The 24,856-nt window shown below is 37.6% G+C and overlaps 2 protein-coding genes across 3 annotated transcripts; both read right to left on the bottom strand.

Moving 5' to 3' along the window:
• Positions 1–1,517: 1,517 nt before the first annotated feature.
• On the bottom strand, positions 1,518–5,212 carry LOC107666390 (uncharacterized). 2 transcript variants are annotated; one of them, XM_016457648.1, is made up of 2 exons: positions 4,891–5,212; positions 1,518–3,382 (listed from the first exon to the last, which is right to left on the bottom strand). In XM_016457648.1, exon 2 carries the CDS (start codon positions 3,370–3,372, stop codon positions 2,017–2,019), a length of 1,356 nt encoding a protein of 451 aa, XP_016313134.1. In that variant the 5' UTR covers positions 3,373–3,382; positions 4,891–5,212; the 3' UTR covers positions 1,518–2,016. The 2 variants fall into 2 exon arrangements, with proteins under 2 accessions (XP_016313134.1, XP_016313135.1); XM_016457649.1 differs by having other exon boundaries at positions 1,518–3,379.
• Positions 5,213–10,787: 5,575 nt separating this feature from the next.
• Positions 10,788–23,418, bottom strand: LOC107666514 (rap1 GTPase-GDP dissociation stimulator 1-like). The gene is made up of 14 exons (XM_016457890.1): positions 23,025–23,418; positions 21,558–21,662; positions 20,329–20,451; positions 18,951–19,076; positions 18,155–18,283; positions 17,411–17,536; positions 17,078–17,221; positions 16,781–16,912; positions 16,501–16,635; positions 15,690–15,815; positions 13,863–14,002; positions 13,653–13,779; positions 12,416–12,544; positions 10,788–12,229 (listed from the first exon to the last, which is right to left on the bottom strand). The coding sequence occupies exons 1-14, from the start codon at positions 23,035–23,037 to the stop codon at positions 12,102–12,104; spliced, it is 1,683 nt and encodes a 560-aa protein (XP_016313376.1). The 5' UTR covers positions 23,038–23,418; the 3' UTR covers positions 10,788–12,101.
• Positions 23,419–24,856: the final 1,438 nt, after the last annotated feature.

Raw genomic sequence — 24,856 nt, 5'->3', positions numbered from 1 at the left:
CTAAACTATGTTATGAAAGATATAACAGAATGATTTGATATACTATTTTACTTTATGCAATATGTGTGTAAAATGTCCATAATTTGGTATTCCCATTCTATACAATTAATCTATATATTGCATTTAATTTGCATATGAATGTGTTCTTGGGCAAACCATAATGAAAAAATAAGTGTTATAATGGGAGTAATAATTGGCCAGATTTTCATAATAATATCTAATATTTCATAAGAATATTGATATATAATTTGTCTCCCAAAATGCATAATAAACATGCTTTTAGTCCTGTGTACTCTACAGTGGACATGTATGAAATTATGTCCTGTTTCATAACAGGAAGTCATATTTTGATTATGAAGCCCCATAAAATTTTCCTGAGATGTTGATTTATGACAAACAATTTGAAAATTAATCAGATTTAAATTATAATTACAAAATATTATCATATTTCTATAAGGATGTACAATTTTATCACTTAATTAATGTCAGCCATTTTTCAAAAAAGCCAAGAAGAGGGAGTGGCCATGCTGAAACATCCAATCATTTGGTATCTCTGGAAAGCCCTGAATGTGCTCTTAAAACTGTGACATGTGAGGTCTCAGAGAAATTCACTCAAATATAATGTCCACCACAGAGGCAAAAACTCCATAGCTGGGGCTCAGGAGGATGGATGGTATGGTTGTTCTTTTTTCATAGCTGTATCTAGAATCACAAACATTGTCCAAATTGTGGTACTAAACAAGACTCGGTAAGGAAAACCATATTGTAGTTAATATAAAGCAATATAGATAGCTTTCATGCATGGTAACTCATGATGTGGTCACAAAAACATCAAAACGCAAAAAGTGTTTTCAATTAAGTGCCGTATTGCTTTTATTTGTTACAGAATACAAAGACGAAAACAATGCTGCTGGTGAGACATTTAATTTGATTTGACAAATAACTGAACAAACCATATTCTACTTCCAGGTGTCAACATACTCTATACTCTGAATAGAGTATAATCCGTCTTCTTTGTTATTTTCCAGTAACCAGTTGTCATGCTGTATAAATCCAGTGCTAATTTCATCATTAAATGTTAAATTGATTGGAAATTATATTATTCAGAAATATATATATTTTTATTTTTTTTTGGAAATGTACTGACAAATAAGGACTAAAATAATTAGCTCACCTGCTACATCTAATATCTTACTATTGACATTTTATTCATATTATTATTCAATATTAATATATACTACTATTTAAACGTTTGGGGTCATATATGTTGAAAGAAATGGATGCTTTTATTTAGTTAGGATGTCAAAAGCTACAGTAAAGACATTTAATTTTACAAAAGACTTCTATTTCAAATAAATGCTGTTCTTTTGACCTTTCCATTCATGAAAGAAGCCTGACAACGATTAAACAGCACAACCATTTTTTAAACATAGATATTTATAAGAAATATTTCTTGAGCACCAAATCACATATTAAAATAAGTTCTGAAAACCCCAACCTTTTGAAAGGTAGTGTATTGTAAATAGTGTTTTACTTTTAAAAGCATTTACACATGATTTGATACTCTCTGTCTTACTATCATGCTTTGACCAGCAGGTAGCGCCACAGTTACTATATTCTCTTACCTCCATCACAGTGCTTCCACAGATTTAAACAATAAAAGTTTTTCATTTAATGGACATTTCCACATAGAATAATGGAAGGCAAGAACTTAGTCATAATCATTATGCTTTGCTGATGGGAAAACAAAAACCAAAGAGCAGTTAACTATTATAAAATATCCCACAATCTTTCTCTATATATAAAAAGTTCTTAAATCTATTGAGCAAACTACTACAGCATTTAAGTGAGGTGTTAAAAATTAAAGGAAGACATGATTTTTCTGAAATGTATTACCCAGTTCTGATATACAAGGACAAAAATAAAATACTGTTGCTAAAAAATTCCCTATTTTTAATCTTTACTTGGCTGTCGAATTTATACCCAAGAGTATTTAAAATGTCTGTTTGGGGTCCTTTAGTCCACTGCACCGGTGGTGCGAGAACAACAGCCCGGGTGGCGCAGAAACCCCAACAACCCCTTTTTTCTCCTCTGGGTCGACCCTGAGCTGTGCTGGGATGTTGTGGTGTTCTGGCGCGAGAGCTTTGATGCTAATCCCTTAGTTTCTTTGATCTGTATCTCTAGATGTTTCTGAATTGCAAGGCCGAGTTCCTCAGGATCGACCGAGGCTCCATACACCTCCCAGGTCATGCCCTCCGCATCCCATTTCACCTCCCTCACAGGAGACTTTTGACTCTTTGACGCCACTTTGCCACTCGCATTCGTCTTCTCCTCAACCAGGCACACTTCTGGGAACACGTGCTGGGGCTGTTCCTCAGAGTCCTGACCTACTTGCACTCCTACATCTCTCCGTTCTTCTTCTGTGGTCATGGTCCCCGCTTCCCTCTTGGACGTTTCATCCACCCGCTGTTGGGTGCCAACTGGATGCAGCGGAGCAGGCCAAGAGCAGTCCGGATTGCAGCAGCGGAGGAGTCGCTTACCGTCCAATCCGGTCTCGCTGACAGAAGAGATGAGCCGAGGGAGAGCGAGCAGGTTGCCTGTTGATACTTGGCCCTTGTAGTTCTCCATTCCTATCAAGTGTGGAAGCAGCTGGGCCGGGGCAGGAATTGGTTGCGGGTGGCAGTATGCCGCAAAAGTGTCCTCGACGGCTCCATGGTGGAAGTGTGAGTTACAACAAACAGATTCTTTGAATTTGGGGCAGGTGGCTTCTGGAATGACTTCACAGATCTGAATGAAGCCATGTTTGGCTGGTTGAGTTGGGCTGCCCGATCCGCTACTTCCTGCTCTAGTGGACGTGGTCATTGTATTGTTCTGCTGAAGTGGCATGGCCTGTTTACACACTAAAGAAGGAAACGACTGCGCACAAACATCCTGGTCTCGTCCTTGGCAAAATGACGCACCCGTTTCACAGTAGAGAGGAGAAGCTGCGGCCTCTTTAAAAATCTGCAAGCTGTCTGAGTGGCTTCTTTGTATTGATAAGAGACTGTGGTCTTGTAGGACCTTGTGAGGAGATAAGACATGTTCCCTGTGCACTGTCAGCGAACCCCTACATGTGTGTTTATTCTGATGGCTCACTGGCTGTAAACACACACCGTCAGACACGTGGGTCTCAGAAATACAGTGACCACTTGTATCGTGTTGATCAATCTGGCTGCTGTTGAGGTCTTTTGGGGAGTATGATGCTTCATTGGAGCTCTTCAGGGGTACATCTTCAGGCTTCACCTCTGCTGAACTGTACTCAACTGTGACAACAGGGTCTGAGGGGATTGTGCCCCCTGATGGGAGTGACACAGTGTGCCCAGCCTCTGCCATTGGATATCTGCTGGATTTAAATGGGAAAAAAGTGTTGGTTACACTTTATTTTGATTATCCACTTTAGAAATTCTATTGACTATTAGTAAATTTGCCACTACATGTCAACTAACTCTCATTAGAGTATTAGTAGCATACTGTTAGGTTAGTAGGGTTAGTAGAGTAAGTTGACATATACTCGCAAAGTCATAGCCAGTAGAATGGCTGTTGGGGGACAAAATGCAATGTTAGCAACTTTTAAGCAGACAGTCTATTAAAACTCTATGACTGGTAGTTGACATGTAATTGCAAAGTTATTTACAGTCCGCAGAATGTCTAAAGGGGACATCAAAATAAAGTGTTACCAAAGTGTTGTTAATATGAAAAGCTTTAAAAAAATAAAAAAAAACATGGGTTGGATTTGTTTTGTTTTTTTTAATAAAATAATCCCTTTTTTTTTCAGTGAGGAAACATTTAATTGATAAAAAGTGACAGTAAACACATTTATAATGTCACTAAATATTTCTATTTCAAATAAATGCTGATCTTTTGAACTTTCTAAAAAAATGTATCACCGTTTCCACAAAAATATTAAGCAATACAGCTGTTTTCACCATTGAGAATAATAAGAAATGTTTCTTGAGCAGCAAATCGGCATATTAGAATGATTTCTGAAGAATCATGTAACACTGAAGACTTGAGTAATGATGCTGAAAATTCATCACAAGAATATATTACAATTTAAAATATATTAAAATAGAAAAAAAATTTAATTTTTTTTTTTTATTGTATATATTTTGTGAGCAAGAAGTCTTCTTTTAAAAACATAAAATTTTACAGCCCCCAAAACTTTAACCTTTGATCAGGCTAAACCGATACTGTGAGTTTGTGGCAAAACTACCTGTTTGTCTTAACTATTTGCAGATGAGGGGCGGGGTGGGTGGAAATGTCTGGTAAACCAGCTATCTACCAACAAGGGTCTCAATCCCACAGGAGTCGATCTCTCACTCTACAGTCCCTATATGCATCCATTACAGTATGTTGTTGTTATTCTGAGAGACGACAGCATAAACATTGTGAAAAACCTTTTGGTTCTTTTCGTACATCTTTCTTAAAGTGGCTCAAAGGCTGTTTTTCCACATTATTCCAGCCTTTGCTTTGGTTTTAGATGATATATATTGTCAACAGGTGAGAAAATAATCTACTAGAAAAAAAAAAAACATCTGCATCAAACATTGGAAATAGCCTTAATACGTGTTCAATGTTTAAATTAGAATTCTAAATGTTCATATTAAAATCTTTGTTTAAAGTCTCTTTCATGAATCATATTAAGTTCTATGTCACACATGAAAGGAATGTGCTACTTAGACATAGTGGGATGAAACAGCCTCTCATTATTAATTCATTAAAGGCCCGAGTGCATCTCTCTTCCATTAAATCCAAAAATACCTGTCAAGGTGAGAACTCCATCCTGTGCATCTAAACCCATCCACACACACAACAAAAATAACGGCAGATCATCAGAAAAGAAATGCTTACCTTGTGTCCCAGTCACAGATGAAGCTCTCTTTGATGTCCTCTCCCCGTCTTTACCCGTCCACTCTCTCTTCAATGATCTCTGCGGTCATCCCAGACTCCTAAGAGTGCAGCGTCAGTCCGGGTCCTTATAAAGGCAGGATCCGTCGGCACAGATCTCTCCGTCACACGTCACCCATCCTGGCCCTTGTCCTCTCCTTCAGCATCTCCACTCCAGCAGTGAAAAAGATGGAGGGAGCTTCGGGATTATACTTGTCTTTCATCTGATTACAAACCAGCCTCAGTCACATCTTCAAATCCCCAGGCAGGAGGGCGTGTGTGTGTGTGTGTGTGTGTGTGTGTGTGTGTGTGTGTGTGTGTGTGTACGAGAGAGAGAATGAAGAAGGAATGTGTGTGCCTGTGTTTGTGTGGGTGTTGTGGGGAAAGACTACATGTGTGATGTGGTGAAGGGCTGAAGGAGATTGGATGCTGAGAGGAGGAGGAGAATATGGAGATGAGGAGGTGCAGCGGTGGTTAAGCTGCCGGCGTTGATACCACTTCATGCATCTGACAGAAAATAAAGGGGAAACACTTGAATGAATGTGAAGGAAATCAATGGATGGACGGCCAAATTACCTCTCACTCCCTTACTCGCTCCCTTGAAAGACCTTGAAATGCCTTCACATTCACAGTGGAAATGTGTTTCTGTCTTTCACCTCTTTCTTTATAAAGAAGTGCCACTCCCTCTCGAGGTCTCTCTGGCTTAACCATCATTCTCCCCCTGTTGCTATGGAAACAACATTTCTCAATGGGGATGAGATGACTCTTCTTTTATTGTGATACCATGATATTATGTATCGTCTCTCTGTATGTACACACACTAGCATGGGATCACAACAGTGAAGTGTGAATGAACACTGGTCCCTCTGAGAGTCATTTGTGGGCAGACAGTTCATTCAGCTGTTCATTCACCAGTTTATCACTGGTTTTCTGGGTGCTCTAGTTAACAGAGGAAATATAATTTAGCACCCTCTTTGAAATATTTTTAGAGCTTTCTATGTAAATGTTACCCTACAATAAAACATCACCTTCATAACAATGCAATAGTGTAGACAATAGTGTATCTATCTATCTATCTATCTATCTATCTATGCCTGCCTGCCTGCCTGTCTGTCTGTCTATCTGTCTGTCTGTCTGTCTATCTATCTATCTATCTATCTGTGCAGAGGGAGAGAATCCCTAAGATTCAACATCTGGACAAGGGTGTGGCCATAAGCACACAGATTAAATACAGAAATGGACCAAGAGAAAGAACAAGCCACAAAGCAGTGGACACTAATCATCAGTGTTGTATGAGGATTGATGCTTCCTTTTGTCAGAGTGTTAAAGATGGATGTGGCTACTACGCAAGAAGCTAATTGTTCAGAGATCTGAACTTATTGTTTCGGGAAAAAAAAAGTTTCATTCGAGAACTGAGCCAAAGCAATTGAGAAAAACTGTATTAATGTGTCCATTTGTCAAAATGAAATTGGGCTTTGCTTGTGCTGCTGACACAATTTTGAAGGTTTATTGACAACTCACATTATAGAACAACATCACAATACCAAGCTGTGCTGCGGCAAAATGGGTGATCTGACCTTATTTACAGAGAGTTTCAAATTCTGCTCTGTAAGATGTAGAAAAAAAGCCGCAACATGATCAGAGAGGGCATTCTGAGCTGCATTGTTGATAAGAAAACACCGCTGGCCTGGCAATGAAGGGCAAAAGATAGGAACAAGGTTAAGCAATGTAGCTGTGTCTAATAAACAAAGAAACTGCTGACAGACATTCAGTGACTCAGTATGAGAAAATGTACTTTTTACAAGAGAAAGAGTCCCAAAAAATGCTCAAAATAATAGGCATGTTTACAAAATGTGTAACAATTTAATACAGATGTATTAAAAAGGAAGTTGATTATACACCTTTGTCATTCAATATATTTATGTATAAATATATATTTTGTGCACAAGAATTCTATAGGCAAACAGGAGAAAACACATTAAAACACACTTGACCCATAATTTGCACAATAAAATGTTCCATTGTTGATCTTTGTACTTAAGTGCACAAGCTTAAGTGCAGCTATATGTAAATGAACAGAAGGTGTGTAGCACTTAAATTCATTTTTAAGTATCAACATAATCATCACATTTATACTGAATCTATATTATTCAGAATTGAGCGCCAAAATTAATACTTAAATCAGGCCCAGTGGTAAAACACAGCTAAATATTATACGGACTGTCACTTAATTTTCTCCTTTCGATAAATAATCATTTACATTGATCATGATCATTTTGTACTGACCTGGCATAGCTGAGATTAGTGCTTTGGTGGTCCTGGGTGAGTTTTTTGTGCCTGTCTCTGGTGTCCTTTAATGGGACTCCGAACTTATGAAAGATAGTCCTTCAAGCATGAGTTATGGCTGTTCCAAAGGGCACTATTGTTCCCTGTCTCTTCCCCGGAGCACTTGTTCCTGTCTACTGTTCACACACCTACCTGAACTCCAGTCACACCCACACCGGCATATTTACATTCTCACCTTTGGATGTTAAAGTGTCAATACCGACCCTTAGATCAATTGAGTCAGTGCCAATGCTCCCTAATGATTCGGTTTCAGAAACATTGTAGACGTGTGCTTCTGGTTTTGTGAAGTCAAACTAATTTAAAATTTATTAGTTCACCATTTAAGCAAAGGATCGTTTTTGCAATAGCTAAACTGCAGTTTATTCAATCAGACGCTGAAACAGCAGAAAAAAATTTAAGCATTTGTACTGCAGTACATATGAAGAAGTCTGATGCCATCGTACACAACTGTCAGTTTGCAGGAGATTATGAAAGCCATAAATCTGACATTTTTTTGTTACAAACCCAGTAGAGATTAGATGTGCAGATCCAATGGATTGATTCACAACCACAGATCAAAGTGTCATTTTTTGTTTTCCTCTCTCCTTCATGACTTTTGCTTTCTTGTTGAGGTTGGTAACGCTGAAGGATCAGCAGATTCACCTCTACATGATCTGTAATCTGTAAAGTTCATGCTGTAATGTTCCACAACAGCAAGCATCGATTAAGTTGTAGATTAAAGACATATAATGATCTTGCTGAGATACATAGATTCTGACATTATAGTCTTTGCAGCATTCCTGGAATGAGCTGTGCAGTATTCATTCAGACCTGTTCTGTGTGGTTTTGGGTGTTTGTAATGCTTCAGATACAGCAATGACCGATTACAACCGTGACATTACAACCATGTCACAGCTGCGGTTCTCTAATGAACCACAAGGATAGGAAAACCAGCCCAGCTACCTTCCTTCAATGAATATAAATCAGCATGTTCATATCTCACTTTTGATGTTAAGAATCAATATTTGGTCTCCACTTATATTACCTGGTAATTCCTGTTAAGATGTACCCGGTATCAGCTCTGTAAATTTTAAAACTGTGTTGCAATTTAAAGTATGTCTATAAAAGGTTTATTACTGCGGGATTGCAGTGTAACCTGTTATAACAAACTGTTTGAGGTTTTAATATTATAATTTTTATAATTTATCAGAATGTAATATTTTAAAATGACACAAACCAACCAATAGGTGCAGTCGCAGCATAATGTTGTGGCCATAATGGCATTGTCAATTGTCAACAGCATAGTGATGTATAAACATGTTCACACAGAGGTCACTCACAAACCATGCAGCTTTCTAATGGTCAGTGTGGCAAATTTGTATGACCTGCTTGAACATAAGTGAAATCTGAGAATCTTTTTTATTGATTAATTGATTAACTGGTTGGTAAATTAATACAAGACAGAATAATAGGACAATATTTTTGCCACAATGCTTAACTACATGCATTCAATGCAGCAACTGAACCTTGTATTGATGTGTATGTGTGTGTGCCACCAGTCATAACATTCTCCTAATGCCTCTGATTATTCATACGCACATACAAGACAATGTCATAAAACTTTACTGTTAATAGATACATCCAGAAATGTTGGATAATGCTGTTTTGCACATTATAATATATATATTTTTTTATTTGTTATATGGCACACCGTGTTCCGTTTTAATTTGTTTGGAATTATTGTGCTTTGGATAGTTCAAAATGATGGCATTTCGGAAATTATAAATTTTAGTATAATTAAATTGAATAACTGAAGTGTGTGTACTCATACCAGTTGTAGGTCAAATTTAGCTCAAATATAAAAGAAAGAGCCGGATCTTATTAATAAACTGAGCCAAATGATATGGCTCACTAAAAAAGAGCTGGAATTCCCATCATGCGGATTCCTATTGCTATGACTGGATTTCACCTTTGAAATTTCACTGAGCAACAGTAAATGTGACCGCACTGTTATCATTTACTCATCTTGTTTCAAATCGGTATGACTTTCTTCTTTCTGTTGAGCACAAAAGAACATATTTTGAAGAATGCTAGTAACCAAACAGTTGCTGGTAGCCATTGACTTCCATAGTATTTTTTTCATACTATGGTGTGGTTTTTTATTGTTGTGATGTAGGAGGTGGATGTCCACTCAGTGGATGATGGAGGGACACACTGATTAGGCTCAGCTGGGTGCTGTGGCTTGTGTAATGTAGACAGATGAGAGTGGATGAACTCTGGGCATGTGGCCTGTTGTACCAATCTCCTGCGGAGACTACCCATATGTTTCACTCGGCACAGCTTCTGCAGAACATGCCCACCGTTTGTTTAATGCAGACATGTACACAGAAAAACATTCGTCAAATGAGAGTAAAGAAATGGCTGTCTGAATATTACGCAGTTTATACATCAAACAAAGCGCTTTAACAATGAAAAAAGAAATAGAAACACTGTAACTGGTACTCTTGACTTCATTACACAAGTTAATTAAAATATTAGGCTACCATGAATGGCAAATAATCAGATTGTAGATAGTAATTGGCATGAAATTAAACAGCAAAGTGATAATTACTGAACTAATTTCCCATCTTTTTCTTTATTAAGGTAATGAAGGTTTGCTCCCTAGGGCCAATGAAAAGAGCTGTGCTGCAAACAAGTGTTAATACACACTATTTTCAGTGACAGCCTGCCTTCTGGTCAAAGTAGTGTTTCTGTTGTCTCCATCTAGTGGTCATGTAGAAGAATTCCGCTTAAATTACTGGTTCACTAACAAGAAAGTGGAAAGAATGGAGAGTGATGGCATTTTTGTTTTTAATCTTTCTACATCATCCATGTATAACTCACATATCATGTTATTTCATACAGTAATATAATTGAAGGAAGAAAATATTTTTCTAATCTAAAGTGTGTGTGTGTGTGTGTGTGTGTTTCACCATCATTCAACCGTTTGGGGTTGGTAAGGGATTTTTAATGCTGTCTTATGCTCACTAGAGCTGAATCATGTATCAAAAAAAGTAATATTGTGAATTAATACTAGTCTTCAGAAATAATTTATGCTGATTTGCTGTTCATGTTTGTTTTGACGACAAACTGTGTGAATGCGTATATGTATAATGAAATAATATGTCTTTACTATCAATTAATACTTTTATTCAGTGAGGCTGTTAAATTGATACAAAAAAGTGATAGTACAGACATATTATTTTTTATTCATCAGTTTCCTGAAAAAAGTATACAAGTGAGCAGCACAACTATCTCCAACACTGATAATAAAGCAGCACATTCAAATTATTTCTGAAGGATCATGCGACACTGAAGACTGGGGTAATGGATGATGAAAATTCAGCTTTGCCTTCACTTGAATAATTTATATTATAAAGTGTATTAAAATAGAAAACCATTATTTTAAGTTGAAATAATATTGCACAATATTGATGGGTTTTTTTTCGCAGCCTTAACATCACAGTATAAAAACAGGCAATCTGACTTTATTTTCACTTTATTGCCAGAAACAAGCTGTTCTGGTAAACCGTACACTTTACACACAAAAATAGTCTATTTATTTATAAATGTAATTAACACCCATTAGCGCAGCTATGGAGGACGGACAGAGATTGTGCTATTTGTCAAGCTGTGAAGAGCCTAGTGATCTTCAGTGCTGCATGAAGCCTTCTAATTGGCCACGTCCGAGCCACCTCGCACATTCAGCTTGTTAACTCTGAAAAGTCTGTCGTTGCCCTCAGGTCATTTGTCTCTGGAAATATACAAGCCACACACTCACAGACATGGTTCAAAACATTACTTCTGCTGACACAGTATTCACTAAAATTGCTCTGTTTTGTCGATCGTCTGGAGTCTGACCTTGACAGAAACTGAGCAAACAAATTTTAAGACATGGATACAAAGATGCAAACACAACAACAGCATTTACACAACACTGCTAGAGTTATCAATTATGATTGCTTTTTTATTTAGACTTAGGAAGCTCAAGAACTCTTCTTGATATGTTTCTGGCTATTGCTTTCATGATATGGAGATTCAGTTTTGTGCTCATGGCTAGCTAGAAATAAATGATCAACATGATCAAATAATCTGCATTAAAAAGCCCTACACCAGAAAACTAAAGTAGTAAGGCCAGCTATGATATGAAAATAGACAACCCAAGACATACTCTTTCCTAACAATATATATTTTACATTCAACATTATATAACTTTAAGATGAAATATCACTTCAGCAGTGTTAATGTACTCTGATAAAAGAAACCACAAGACAAATATAACACTACTCATATTAAGAGCAGTGCAGTACATTGGTATGCAACATTTGTTATTATTTTTATTTCCATGGATAGACAGCAAGCTCATAGATAGATACAGCGGCTTTGCTAGATCTAGTGCTCTTATAATGGAAGTCCATGGAGAGTATAATTGCATGTTTGTATGCAGATATTTACTAAGTTATTTTCCACTGAACACTTGAACACTTGTTTCGGAGGGTAGCAGGTTCATTACTGATGCCTGATGGATAGTCTGTCTCCCAAAAGTTCCTGTTCCTGGGACAGCTGACAACAAATGACATCTATTATGGACAAACTGACTTTACTTTAGATGATGAAATCGCACCACATGTCTCCGAAGTGAGCAGGGTAAATTTGTATTGCTTTGGTCTGACTACATGCCAAGCTAGATGGAGTAACTGGGTGTGTGTGTGTGTGTGTGTGTGTGTTTCACTATCCTTATGGGGATGAAATGTCAGAAAATATCCCCACAAGGATATCTGTAAGTGTGTCTGGAAGATGACTATGCAAGTCTAAGCGGTCTCAGAAAGAACAACCATCACCGTGTCGGCTTGCTTAGCCAGCTTTGTGCTGGTGTGAGCGGACAGTTTGGACAGGGTGTCCCTCAGGTTTAGAGACGTTATCTGCTCCCGTAACATGCCTGTAGGAGAAGAAGAAGAGGGTATAGAGTAATACATAATTTAGTTCAAAACTAGGGCTCACAGAATCTTGTCATTTCGATCTTCACAGAGAGTTTGATTAGTTAGTAAGTAAGTACTAATCTAATACAGGACTGTCAGAGAACAATCTTTGGCAGTTTCACAGTGTGTCATTTAGTGGTACTGACTAGAGTTGGCAAGGCTGCAGATGAGGCCTAAAGCACTGAATTTGACCTCCACGGCCACAACAGGGTCATCTAGCATCTTCTGCAAGGTGGGAAGGAGATCTGCATCCCGAAATGGTTCTTGCACTGCCTCTGCCCAGAAGAAATGGATATACCAAGATTAGACATGGTATGTATGTGGGGACCACATAACACAAGGAGTTCAGTGAGCAACCCATATGCAAAAGACTGTTAATCTCATAAATGATACCTTGTATTAATAAGAGAAAATTAGCTTTTGAAAGGAAACACAATTTATTGTGTCAAAATAAGAAAATTATTTTGACTCATTAGTTAACAGATCTTGATTACAGTAGATAAAACTGCAAGTGTGATATTGCCTTAGCACTTAGAATATAACAGATTTTTAAAGCAGAAATATGAAACTGTTTTTTTTATCACTTAAAAGAAGATATTTTCAGTAAAAGTCCATTTAGGATTTGAGCTGTAAAACTGTCCAAAAAAATGTGTGACAGTTTTCATTTTGAATCTATTAATCATTCCTGCACTGTTTTATTGATAAATGATTGATATAGATTGATTTTCCAAGGCCTTGGAAAATTAAGTTCAGTTGCTTTAAGAATGTTCTGTAATCATACACAAAACTCTGCTTTCTCATTCAGCTGTCCTGATTGTGAATGTTTATACAACAGTTCAATAAACTAAAGTTAATATTAAGTAACTGACATTTTAGACACAATATTGTCAGTTACTTAATTAATCTTTTTTTTTGCCCCACCAACAAAAATAGTTCCAAACAAAACCACAACAGAATGAACTCGCGTGTCTCCAACCAGCACACACAGGCTGCATCCAAAACTACATACTTTCCTATTATATAGTAGGCGAAAATGATGAGAAAGGTAGTACTGTATTCCAAATCCCATGAAGCAACTGGAGGGGATGGCAGGAAAGCAACGCAACTGATGCTGTAGTTCACATGACAATGACAAAAATTTGTGATTTTGAATGCAGCCACAGGAGTGGTATTTCTGTCTTGAATGAAGCTGTTTTTGAATGAATTGGTTTAATGAATGACTCACTCATTATCACAGTAACCTGCCAACACCTACTGGTGTAACAATGTAACCTGCAGAAATTTGTTGGATGACAAAATAACCTTAAAAATACCTCAAATTCCCTAGACAGGAAAGTACATGTATAGTATGTCATTTGAATGGAGACACAGCAAAATTCTTACCGATGTCTATTGCAGAAGCAATGGCCAAAGCGACTAAAGCCTCATTCTGCATGATGACGTGCTCACTGGTTGCCATTGAGATGAGATGTTGGACTCCATCTGCTTTAATGACAGTGTGGATGACTTCCTTTAAAGACAACAGAGGGGGATATTTTAGATAAACAGTTTATCTGACTATAGTTACACATACTGTGTTTGTCTGAAACTCACAGGGTTTCGGCTGTGTCTTATGAGAGCTGCTAAAAGACGGTTGGCCTCGCCTCTGACACCAGCGTGATCTTTAGCCTCGCACCACTCCATCACCCGTGCTAACAGAACCTCATCCTTCCCTAAAACTGAAGCTGCTTCCTCTACGAGAGGAGGGGGGAGGAAGAGTACAGTACAAATGAAGAGAGAAAATATGCTAAAAATAACTGTTGATACATTAATACACAAATAATAAAGAGATAGGGTACAATGGGGCTAAAGGCCCACCTTAAGAAAAAATGTGCTATTCACTGCGCCTAAAATGTATAATTGCAGAAAAAAATATATACGTTGTATTGAACATTAATGGAGCAACAGATTTTGTGTAAAAATAAATCATTCAAGTTGTTTATTCTGTTTAAAAATCTTATAAATGTATGAGGTGGAAAGAGGGGCGTTTTACCCCCACACAGGGTATGTTTATGTAAATGTTTTTTTAAATAATGTCAAAGTTAATACTTGTTCAAAACAATCACTTTAGCAAAGTTTGTACTATTTTCTGCTTATTTTGAAAAATAAAAGTTTCATGTTCAATAAATATACTGTCATTAAAATATGTTAATATAAAAAATATATTTTAAAATACAGAAACAAAATCATTTTAATAAGTAAAGATTCTGAAATTATTGAAGGAGATACAATAATAATTGAATATATATTTACAGTAGTAACAACAAATTATATTTTATTATATGATATGATTAATATCATGTTTTTAAATATGATGGTTTCATTCTAAACATGGTGATTATCTCTAATATGGACACCCAACATAATATATGATATTTACCATCTGAATCTAACCATGTCATGTCAAGAAATGGAAAAGTCAACCATCTATTAATTATCAAGTTAATTACTGTGCACCTTTAGCCCCAACAGCAGGGGCGCTTTTAGTCCCAAATACCATACTTTTACATATTCTTTCATTATTTAAAAACTGTTGCTTTAATTATCTTAAACAAACTGAAAATCATAAAGAAGACCTTTGTCTCAAAATATATGCATTCATTTTAGCGATTCTTATTTGCTACTTAAATCTACAACATTTTAAAAAACATAAAATATTAGATCAAGTAAGCACAGAATCAACTTTGAACTGCTGCGCGCGATCGTGTCAAAGATCAGACAAATATACATGTGCATCTTGAAAAGCAAATGTTTTGGAAAGTGCTACGCCACGTTTTTGTGCCATCTAGTGGTTTAGATGAAAATAATATCAAAGGCGCCTTTTTTTTACCCCGGGGCACCTTTAGCACCGTTGTACCCTACCGTGGCAGCACTTTAAGGTTTGTTTATATCTGTATTTAGTTACTCAGATAACCTTTGTTAAGGGAAATTATTACTGGAGCACAGTAATTTAGTGTGTCAAAGCCCTAGCAGGCCTTTTGTCTGCATACAAGGGTGTCTAAAATAATACACTTCACTGAAGGGCTGGAAATTACAGCCTCTTGAACAACAGTTTAAAGTTGTAAGGAGAAATGTTAATTCATATCATAATTAAACCATCATAGTCACTTGGCAGGTAATTGTATAGTTTAGCAAAGCTTTTGTCTAAAAATGACAACATGTTGTTTGTCGTGTCCTCCTCTTCAACAGCCAAATGAATGTACTTTTTTACTACCACTAGGACTGTCACACTTATTCAGTCTTTACATTGTATGAATTTAAGAGTCACTTTTCTCTAAAGCGACTTTGCATGTGAGTTAATTTGATATGTTTATGCAAACTAATCTCTCTTTAATCTGTGACCTAACAGTTCACATAAATGCAGTTTTCTTGAATCATTACCTTGGCCATCCACCATCATGCGCAAAGTGCCCAGCAGTTTGAACTGGACGGGGGGCATGTCGGAGCGCAGAAGGGTCCTGATCCTCTCTGTGACTCCATCCTCCAACATACGCACCTTATTGGAAGCTACATCAGGAAAACAGAGAGAGCAGGATGACAGATCTAACCACAGACAAGCAAAACGTCCAATCTGTACTAGTTGGCTAGCTGGTGAACTAGCACAGCCAGTATGTTCTTTTTAGTGAATTTGGCTGACCGAGGAACTCTTGCGGGTCAATTTGGTTAAGAATCCTGCTGGAAACACCTACACACTTGCATCCCATACTGGGGGCCAATATCCAAACCTGTCCTTGCACTAAACTACACTATATGCAGGTGAAAACCTATGTTGTTTTTACAGGAAACACAAAAAATGTTTCTCAAATATGTATTTGCAAAAGGCACTGTTGTAATGGTCATTCAAAGGGTTGGGTCAGTAAGATTTCTTTTAAAGAAATTAATATTTCTATTCATCAAGACATAAAATTGATCAAAAGTGACAGTAAAGACTTCAACATTGTTAAAAGTTCTATTTCAAATCAATGAAGACTGGATTAATGGCTGCTGAAAATTCAACTTTGATATCAAAGGAATAAATTGCATTTTAAAATATACTAACAATTTAAAATTGTTATAATATTTCACAATATTACTGTTTTTACTGTATTTCTAGTCAAATAAATGCAGCCTTGGTGAGCTTAAATGTTAAGAAATCTTACCGACCCCCCCAAAAAAATGTAACAGCAGTGTACTTTGAAAAGAAATGTAGAACCTGGAATGGCAAGATTTCTAAGTGCACTGAGGCCAGCGTGCTGCACAGATACATCTCCCTCTGCTACATGCTGCTCCAACAGGTCCAGAATACGAGGAACAACTCCTAAATCCAACATCTTCACACAGTTGCTGTCTAAGAAAAAATGAGAGAGAGAGAGAGAGAGAGAGAGAGAGAGAAAACTATTTTCAGTCATTTTAAACTGCAACAAATTCTGAGTCATAAAGTCAGACAAAAACCTTTATCACACTCCACTACAACTCCATGTTTATCTTCTCACCATTTCTGGCAAAGTTAGCAATGGCCAGGGCTCCTGACAACTGCAGCTCAGTATTTGCTGACTGTAGCCAGGAGAGAACATCCTGATAAACCATCCCCGTCCCTTCCCCAAAACACTTCTGCATTGATTCATCTGTAAGGAAAGGCAGATGATGCTAGAAAATTCAGAATAGACATATTTCATTAGACTCTGTTATGGTCTAAGGTTGATAGTCTGATGGAGTCATAATGAAATAGTCTAAATAGAAAAATCCATTGTAATATGACCATAGTGGTGAAATAATCGAGAGAGACGTACCTCCCAGTAGGAGGGTCACTATGAGGTTTGAGGCCACTTTTATGCTGCAGAGGTCATGTGTGTCAGAGCCACCCTGAAGAGTTCGAATCATTTCAGAGAGAGCCTCGGGCACGCCTGCTTCCACAAACTGCAGTTTCAGAGCATCTAAAAAACATGAACACGTAGTCACACAGGGATTTGCAAGGACACGCACAAGTACATTTTTAGCTCACTTCTAGACATCATCACCAAGAGTAGTGACTGAGGCCAGGTTTCAACCAAAGTACGCTATACGAATAATGTTGTATGATCCAGGCTCACATTTAGATCTGGTTTAAATATTATGCGGCTCACCACTCTCTCCCAGTGACCCAAGAACCTCTAGTATGAGATGCCGGCGTTCTGCGTCTGGTGCCCGCTTCAGCTGATAGGTCAAGACCTCCGCTACACCCACTTCCACCAGGGCCTCTCGTGCAGCATCTGAACATAGTGATAGAAATCACAATCAGTAACTAGATATTAGAGATATTATAAGAAAAATACTTGAATGGTTCTGCAAATAGGAATGATTGAGAATGAGGTGGCTATAAAAACAAGACTGCATCAATCTTACAGATGCACAATATATTGGTAGTATAGTGGTTATTGTATATACAATATGTCGGTATAAACATATTAACCAATATTGTGTAATTTTGCATGCTCATTTCCCCTATTGTTATATTTAAATTACATTTGTCATAAAATTGTTAAATGTAATCTTTAGAAAATCTCAAAATGAAAATCCATTTTTCATGTAGTCCATTATTATGCCTAAATTCACTTGTGATATTTAAAATGATTCCTGTTAGATTTTTAGTGTTTTATTTTTTTATTATTTTTAAATATTATCCATTTATTATGTAAATAAATACATAATACTAATAATGTAAATAAATAATAATAAATAAATAAAAGTAAGTATGTAATGTAGGTAGGTATCAACTAGAATTTTAAAACTGGTGTATCGCTACTCACCAGTGTGGCAATGTCCAGTCAGCTTTTTTGTTTTTATTATATATGATTTTAAAGCTTCAATGCTCTCTATTTTTGTCTTACCCACATCAGCAAGGTTGCAGAGTGCCAGCAGGCAGACGTTTACCAGTGGGTCATTCTCAGGATACTGCTGCATTATGGCCACCAGCCTGGGGATTACACCATTCTCCACCAGCTGCGTCTGCTGGACAGCTGAGAGAGAGAGACACGGGGAGGATGGGTGAGTGGGCACACAAGCACAGACAGCCAAGAGAGGAATGGGCATTGAGAGCTATAGAAGATGTGAGAATATAATGGAGAATGGAGCACAGGGAATGGATAGTAATTTATTTTATTCTGAATGTGTGTAATGAATGCTCAATATGAATAGGCTGTCGAAAGCTAAGCCTCAACAAAACAAAAGCATCTTGTTAGGTAGGATGTTTTACTTATAGGACTGATCATAGATAGCCTGAGGAACGGCTACTAAGCCATCTTTTGAATATGAAATTCAACATAGAATATTTCTCTTTCAGCACAAAGACAGAGAAAACTAGGCCAGGAGATGGCAACAGAAGAGAAAGACAATCCAAGGATTTATAAAGACAAGAATCCCTTCAAAGACACAGTGTTTTAATACCAAATGCGGACCAGTGAACCATAATATCAGGAGAACTGCATGTTCAAGAAGTTGAAGGATAAACTGAATCAAGATCCTGACATTTACTATTCAAATGAACTCTGTGGTAAGAAAGCAAACTGTGTTAAAACAGAAGCACAAAAGCTGAGTGGAATTGTGCGACCAACTGGAGACACATCAAGACTGTTGGTGAGAAACACGATTTGATAGACTGCAATTTTCCTGCTCCAGTGCACTCACCATTTTCAAAGCAGATACGTCCAATTGCTCGGCCTGTGTGCAGGAGCTGGTCCTGGTCTGGGCTGTTCAGTAAAGGCACTAATGCGGTCACCAGACCTGCTTCAATACAGCGCTCCCTCACAGCAGCTAGCACACAAACACAAACAAAATAATGGTTGCAAACTTGTCTCTTTCTTTTTTTTGCAGTGATGCCACTGAAGAACCATTCTGGGTTCTCAAATAAACCTTTCAGTGAACAGTAATTAGAATAACCATTTTGTTCCTAGTGAAGAACAATCTGAAGAACCTTTTTCCACCATAAAGAACCTTCTGTGCAATGGAAAGGTTCCATGGATGTTAAAGGTTCTTCACGGAACCAGATGCTAATATGGATAATTTAGACATTATTAGTCCTCTATCAAGCTGTTTATAGGGTTTCACTGGAAGTTTTATTGTCAATGTGAGGACATCTGGTTCATACTTGGATACACAAATATGTGGGTGTTTCATCAACTACAGGAACTTTTGGCCCTCTGAATGTGTTTTTTTTTTTTTTACTGAAAATCTTTAATGGTGTATTGTATCTCAAATGGTATATTACACTCTGTGTTGGAAATGACACTAATGGAATTTTTTTTTTGTGAATGACAAACTCCTTTGTCTTGCTAAGGCTAACTGCTAAGGCTAACGTTATTTTCACTGGAAATGACACAATAAAAATATTCTGTTCACAAGTAATATTTACCTTAATTTTTCTTTGTTTCATTCACATATTACATGTCTAATGTTTATTTGTATGCTTTTATCCAAGTGACTTACAAATGAGGAACTTAAGCAATTTACAACATAGCCAACAATATTCAGCTTTACAAAAAATTTAATTATGGTCAAAATTGTTCATTATGGTGTAAATAACGCTACTACTGTGAGACAAAAATCTATCCCTCGTTGATATAAATCATTTCACACAATAAATATTGAAATTGTCTATGTTTATTTCACTAATTAGGGTATTTAATGTTCAATGTTCAGAAATTATTATTTCAAGAAATGGTCATGTTGACACATTTCACTTCCATTCTTTTGAGGTAAATTCAGAAAAAATTGTACACTGTAATTATGAAAAATATATATACTGTATATCACACTCTGAAGCCCATGTGGATTTTCACAAACTGAGAAAGTCAAAAAGTATTAGGTTGTGCCCCGCTCTCCCCATAATAGTTTTTCATGTAATAATTTATATTTTTGAATGATAGATTGACAGTGTAAAATAGAGTCTGGGACAAAGGTAAAGCAATAAAATCAAAGGCCTTTTATTCCCCCCTGAGATATAAAAGTGGCCAAAGTTAAAGAAATATCCATATAAGCAACAGACTGTATTATAAATCTCATTTACCTTCTCTGGCCATCTCTGCCACCAGTAAGGTGACTTGAGAGGTTAGGGGACTCTTCTTCCTCAGGACTTGAGCAAGTATGGGCAGAACACCACTGGACACTATTTTCTCTGCTGTTCCTTTCTCTGGGGATAGAAATTGATGGAATTATTTTCTTTGCATATTTGTAATTTCATATACTGATGCACTATAAATAAATGCATGTGTTTATTTGGGTAAAATTCCTTACAGGTGTGTGCTCTGTTTTTGTAGACTGGATATCACCATTGAATAAAACCAACTGAACGCTTTAACAAAGCTTCTCTATTTTTCACTGATGTCAAATCAATTTCAGACAGCACTTTCTTCCTGATAGCTCATCCTGTTGCTTCACTTTTTCTTTTATCTCCTCCCTCAGGTTTTATTCCACGCACTTCAGAGATGCTTTGACACCGAGGCCTCAGAGTAATCCGTTCAAATTCAAAGTGGTAGATGAGGATCTGCTTCGGAGACAGAGATACTAGCAGGAGGAAATCTGTCATTAAAGCATGTTCTCCTCAAGAAAAATATCCACAAGGGCCACGGTGGCAGGTCAAGCTGTCAGTGGAAGCCTAGCTGCCATGGTAACATCTACTTTGTGTTTTTTTGCGGGGGCTGCGTTTCCATTTTTAGATGCACTTGAGATCCGAAAGCGCAAGGAATGTGCCAAGAAGGACAGCTGGTGCAAACTAATTTGCGAGAATGAGCAGAAGATGGGGAGTGAAATGGAGTAAAGGAGAGAAAGATTAATGAGATTAACCTGTTCTCTCCTTCGCCTTCCCTCTCTCAAATGTAAATGCGGATTACTTGTCTCCTACTTGTGCCCCAAATCTGCTAGCAGGAAGTTAAACTGACCCTCTGCTGCCCCCTACATTGGATTGTCTTCCCACACACACACATACTCGCGCGCACACACACACACACACACACAGAGTACTTCAAGTAGGCAGAGGCAAATAGCAGCTCACAGCAGGATGAGTGTGTAATGAGTGCGACACTAAATGGTGCCCTCACTCAGTAGGGCTTCTGGCAACAACAGATGTCATTTTCACATGTGATCATGTTTTTTTACAGGTTCTCTTAAGGGTCATGGCACCAGGATTGGATGTTGCAATAAACAAACGTATAGATATGAATGAAAAACAGGTTTATGTAATGACGGGTTGACAGATATGTAATTAGATGGAGGGGTAGTTATTTGGTGTAAACTCACTCTTCTCTAATAGGAGGTTGAGTAGAACATCCAGATGAGGCTTCAGCTCCTCCTCCACCAGCTCTGTGCTGACACTGATGGCTTTCATGGCCTCACTGAGAGATTCTGAAACACAATCATGAGCATCATTACATCACCAACCGCCGCACAACATTTCAAACTAACAAGACATTTGCATGATGATTCATAACCATCTCCGTTATACTAGATACAGTTGAGTTTATCCATGCATTCAGTGAATTTCCCATGCACATTATTAGACTAAAATATAAAGAAGTAAACTGAATGTCTGTATCATGATATCATGGATTTTTAAATTATTATTGGGTTGATATTGGATATGTGTGCATGCTAATTTACCCCCTTTTTCTTTTAGATTACATCAAACATTTACTTTTAAAGTAATTGTAATTAGAAGCATTTAACGCAATTGATTTCAAGTCGACATGAAATGGAAACTGCAATCGTGTGCCATCCCTATTCTGACATATATCTGAGTGAAATGGCTTTTTGAACAAGAAAAATGTAGGATGGGACTTGATGTGATCCACTGGGAATTGATTGGATGGTTGTTGTTTGCTAATTGCTGCTATTTCTTGAGTGACAGGTTGCTGGAGAGGGGGAATTATTGTCCTGTCCTTACACTGATGCACAAGTCATTAGAGAAGAGCTGTCATTGCAAGAGAGAGCAAAAGTTAATGTTTTTGGTTAAAGATTTTTTTTCATAGAATTAATGATGTGTACGGGTAAATTGTTTATAATTGCATAAAAATAAGGACTGTCAATTTTGATTTTATGGTGATATTAAAGTTAAAATCAGCCTGAGTTGTTCAGCCTGTGGATAAACACATCAATGAAAAAGAATTCCTTTTAACCATAGTATATACTACACAGCATTACAGGTCATACACTATCTGCAGTTTTCCCCTTTGCACACTATGACAGTCATTCCCTGGGCACAGGAAGCAAACAGTGCCAGAATAAGAGAGAGACGATTCTGTATCTCTTCTGTAAGTAATCACCCCGATAATCCCTGGTAAACAGAATGAAAATAGACATAGAGGAGAGCTATCACACCTTTCCCTTCCCCACACTCCCTGTGATCCACAATAGATATGTTCTGCAATATAAGCCCTCTCCATTATAGTTGTAAAGGGCAGGCTGGAAAGCAGCAGTGTGTATGAGAGCTGGGCGGGGTTGAGGAGACCCTGGGGCTCTCATTAACTCTGAGTGTCTGGCTCCCAGCATGCCCTTATTTAAACACCTACATGCTGAGGATACACCTCTTAAACAATGGGGTTCAGCTCACCTGGAGGGTTAATCACCATTCGATTGCTCTGAACCTAAGAAAGTGTGACCTTTAGATGCAGATGGCGTATCTGTTCAAAGTTACACCTTGTATTACAGTTAACAACTTGAAGCAGAAGCTCAAAGAGGATTTGCAAAGAAGAGATTTGAATCACTTACCTATGTCTGCCATGACCACAGGTCCTCTGAGTCTCTGTGTGTGTCTCGGCGGTGTGGTTAGAGAGGCAGCCCTCTACGAGGCAGGATGGACGGCTCCAGCCCTGAGATCGCCTGAAGTCAGTGAAGCAGCCGTGCCTCTCCTCTCCTCTCCTCTCCTCTGCTTAGCTCCTCACCCTTCCCGTTTGTGCTGATCACACATGCGTATTCTTCTGGTCCCTCGCTGTCATTCACTCCCTCACTTTCACTCTGCGCCTCTCAGTGATGCTGCATCCACTTTGGCTAATTCACATGCCCTATTATTTCTGTGTGTGTGTGTGTGTGTGTGTGTGTGTCTCTCTTGCCGATGCAATCCTCCCCACCCTGGTCCTCGGCTGTCGGGCAGTATTCTTGCTGCCCTCCCTCCCTCCTCATAATACATTCTAAATCCTAAAGCTGCTCAAAGCTCATCAATTGACAATTAGCCTGGCGAAGACGCTGAGGCTGGCACACTACCCTCAGTTCTTAGATGTGTTTTGCACTGCAGTTGTACACTCCTCCATCTTTGGGTATTATTACAGCGCAAACATGAAATATGAACACTGGGTCTGTGGCCCAGGGGGTCTGGCAGCTATTTATCAAGATATTATTGTGGCTGTCTCAGTGGGGAAGACTCATTTAAAGGGATAGTTCACCCAAAAAAAAAAAAGAATTTTGTTTTCATTTAGTCAGGATATGTCATTCCAAACCATTTTGACTTAAGTTCTTGAGTGAAAAACAAAGGGAGTCGTTTAGCAGAACATCCAAGCTGCTGTATTTCTGTATAATGAAAGTGGATAGAGACCAGGGATGGCTGTGCAGTCTGGACATTCTGCCTGGTAACAAAAAAGGAGTCATAAGGGTTTGGAATGGCATGAAGGTAAAGAGCCGTTTAGACCAAGGGCGTTAATGATAACTATATTTGCATTCACATCAACAGACATTTACTGTGAGCACGCTAAAGTCGTGGATTCTGATTGGCTGTCAGTGTTTTTATCATTTAGCAGATGTACAAAAGGCCTGTTCACAACTAGGACATTATCTATAACAATAACTATACAATTTTAATAATTGTTCTAATTATATGAGAATAGGGAAGTCCATACCTCAGCTACAACGATAACAACACAGAGAAACAGTATCGTTGGAATCACTTTCAGAGTAATTTTCTTTCCAACTAATCAGACAGCCAATCAGAATCCACCCAACTTAAAAACTCAAGCATTTAAAGCAACAGATGGCATATCTGCAGCTCACATTTATAATAAACAGAACACTATCGTGCACTTGTGTGGACGGTAATATATTCATCGTTATAGTTATAATTTTTGTTACAAATAGGCCTTAGATCTGAAAGTGATTTCAGCAATATAGTTCCTCTTTGTCGTTATCAGTTGAGGTGTGTGGACTTTCCTATTCTCATAGAATTAGAATGATTATTACAAATTTTGTAGTTATCTTCATAGTTATTGCCTTCGATGTGGACAGCCCTTATATAAATGATGACAGGATATAAATTTTTGGCTGAACTGTCCCTTTAAATCTTGTCAGGGCCTTCTGAAATGTATCTGTGAGTGTTTAGTGACAGTAATAAAATATTACTGCAAAAGGAAGTCACATCTGAATCAAATTAAAACAGATGACCTTGAGGGCAGATGACGCAAATGTTGTTACGACTAGGAGGGTGTTTAGATTTATTTATAAAGCTACAGCCAATCAGAATTTAAACAGATGTCAAATATTATCTGTGTTGATGGACAATAATAATATTCCTTGTCTTTAGTATAAGTTTTCTATATATATAAATATTATTTTAT

This window comes from Sinocyclocheilus anshuiensis, unplaced genomic scaffold (genome assembly GCF_001515605.1).
Source record: "Sinocyclocheilus anshuiensis isolate Anshui unplaced genomic scaffold, SAMN03320099.WGS_v1.1 scaffold63, whole genome shotgun sequence".
Lineage (NCBI taxonomy): Eukaryota > Metazoa > Chordata > Actinopteri > Cypriniformes > Cyprinidae > Sinocyclocheilus > Sinocyclocheilus anshuiensis.
This window is presented reverse-complemented; position numbering and strand designations above follow the sequence as displayed.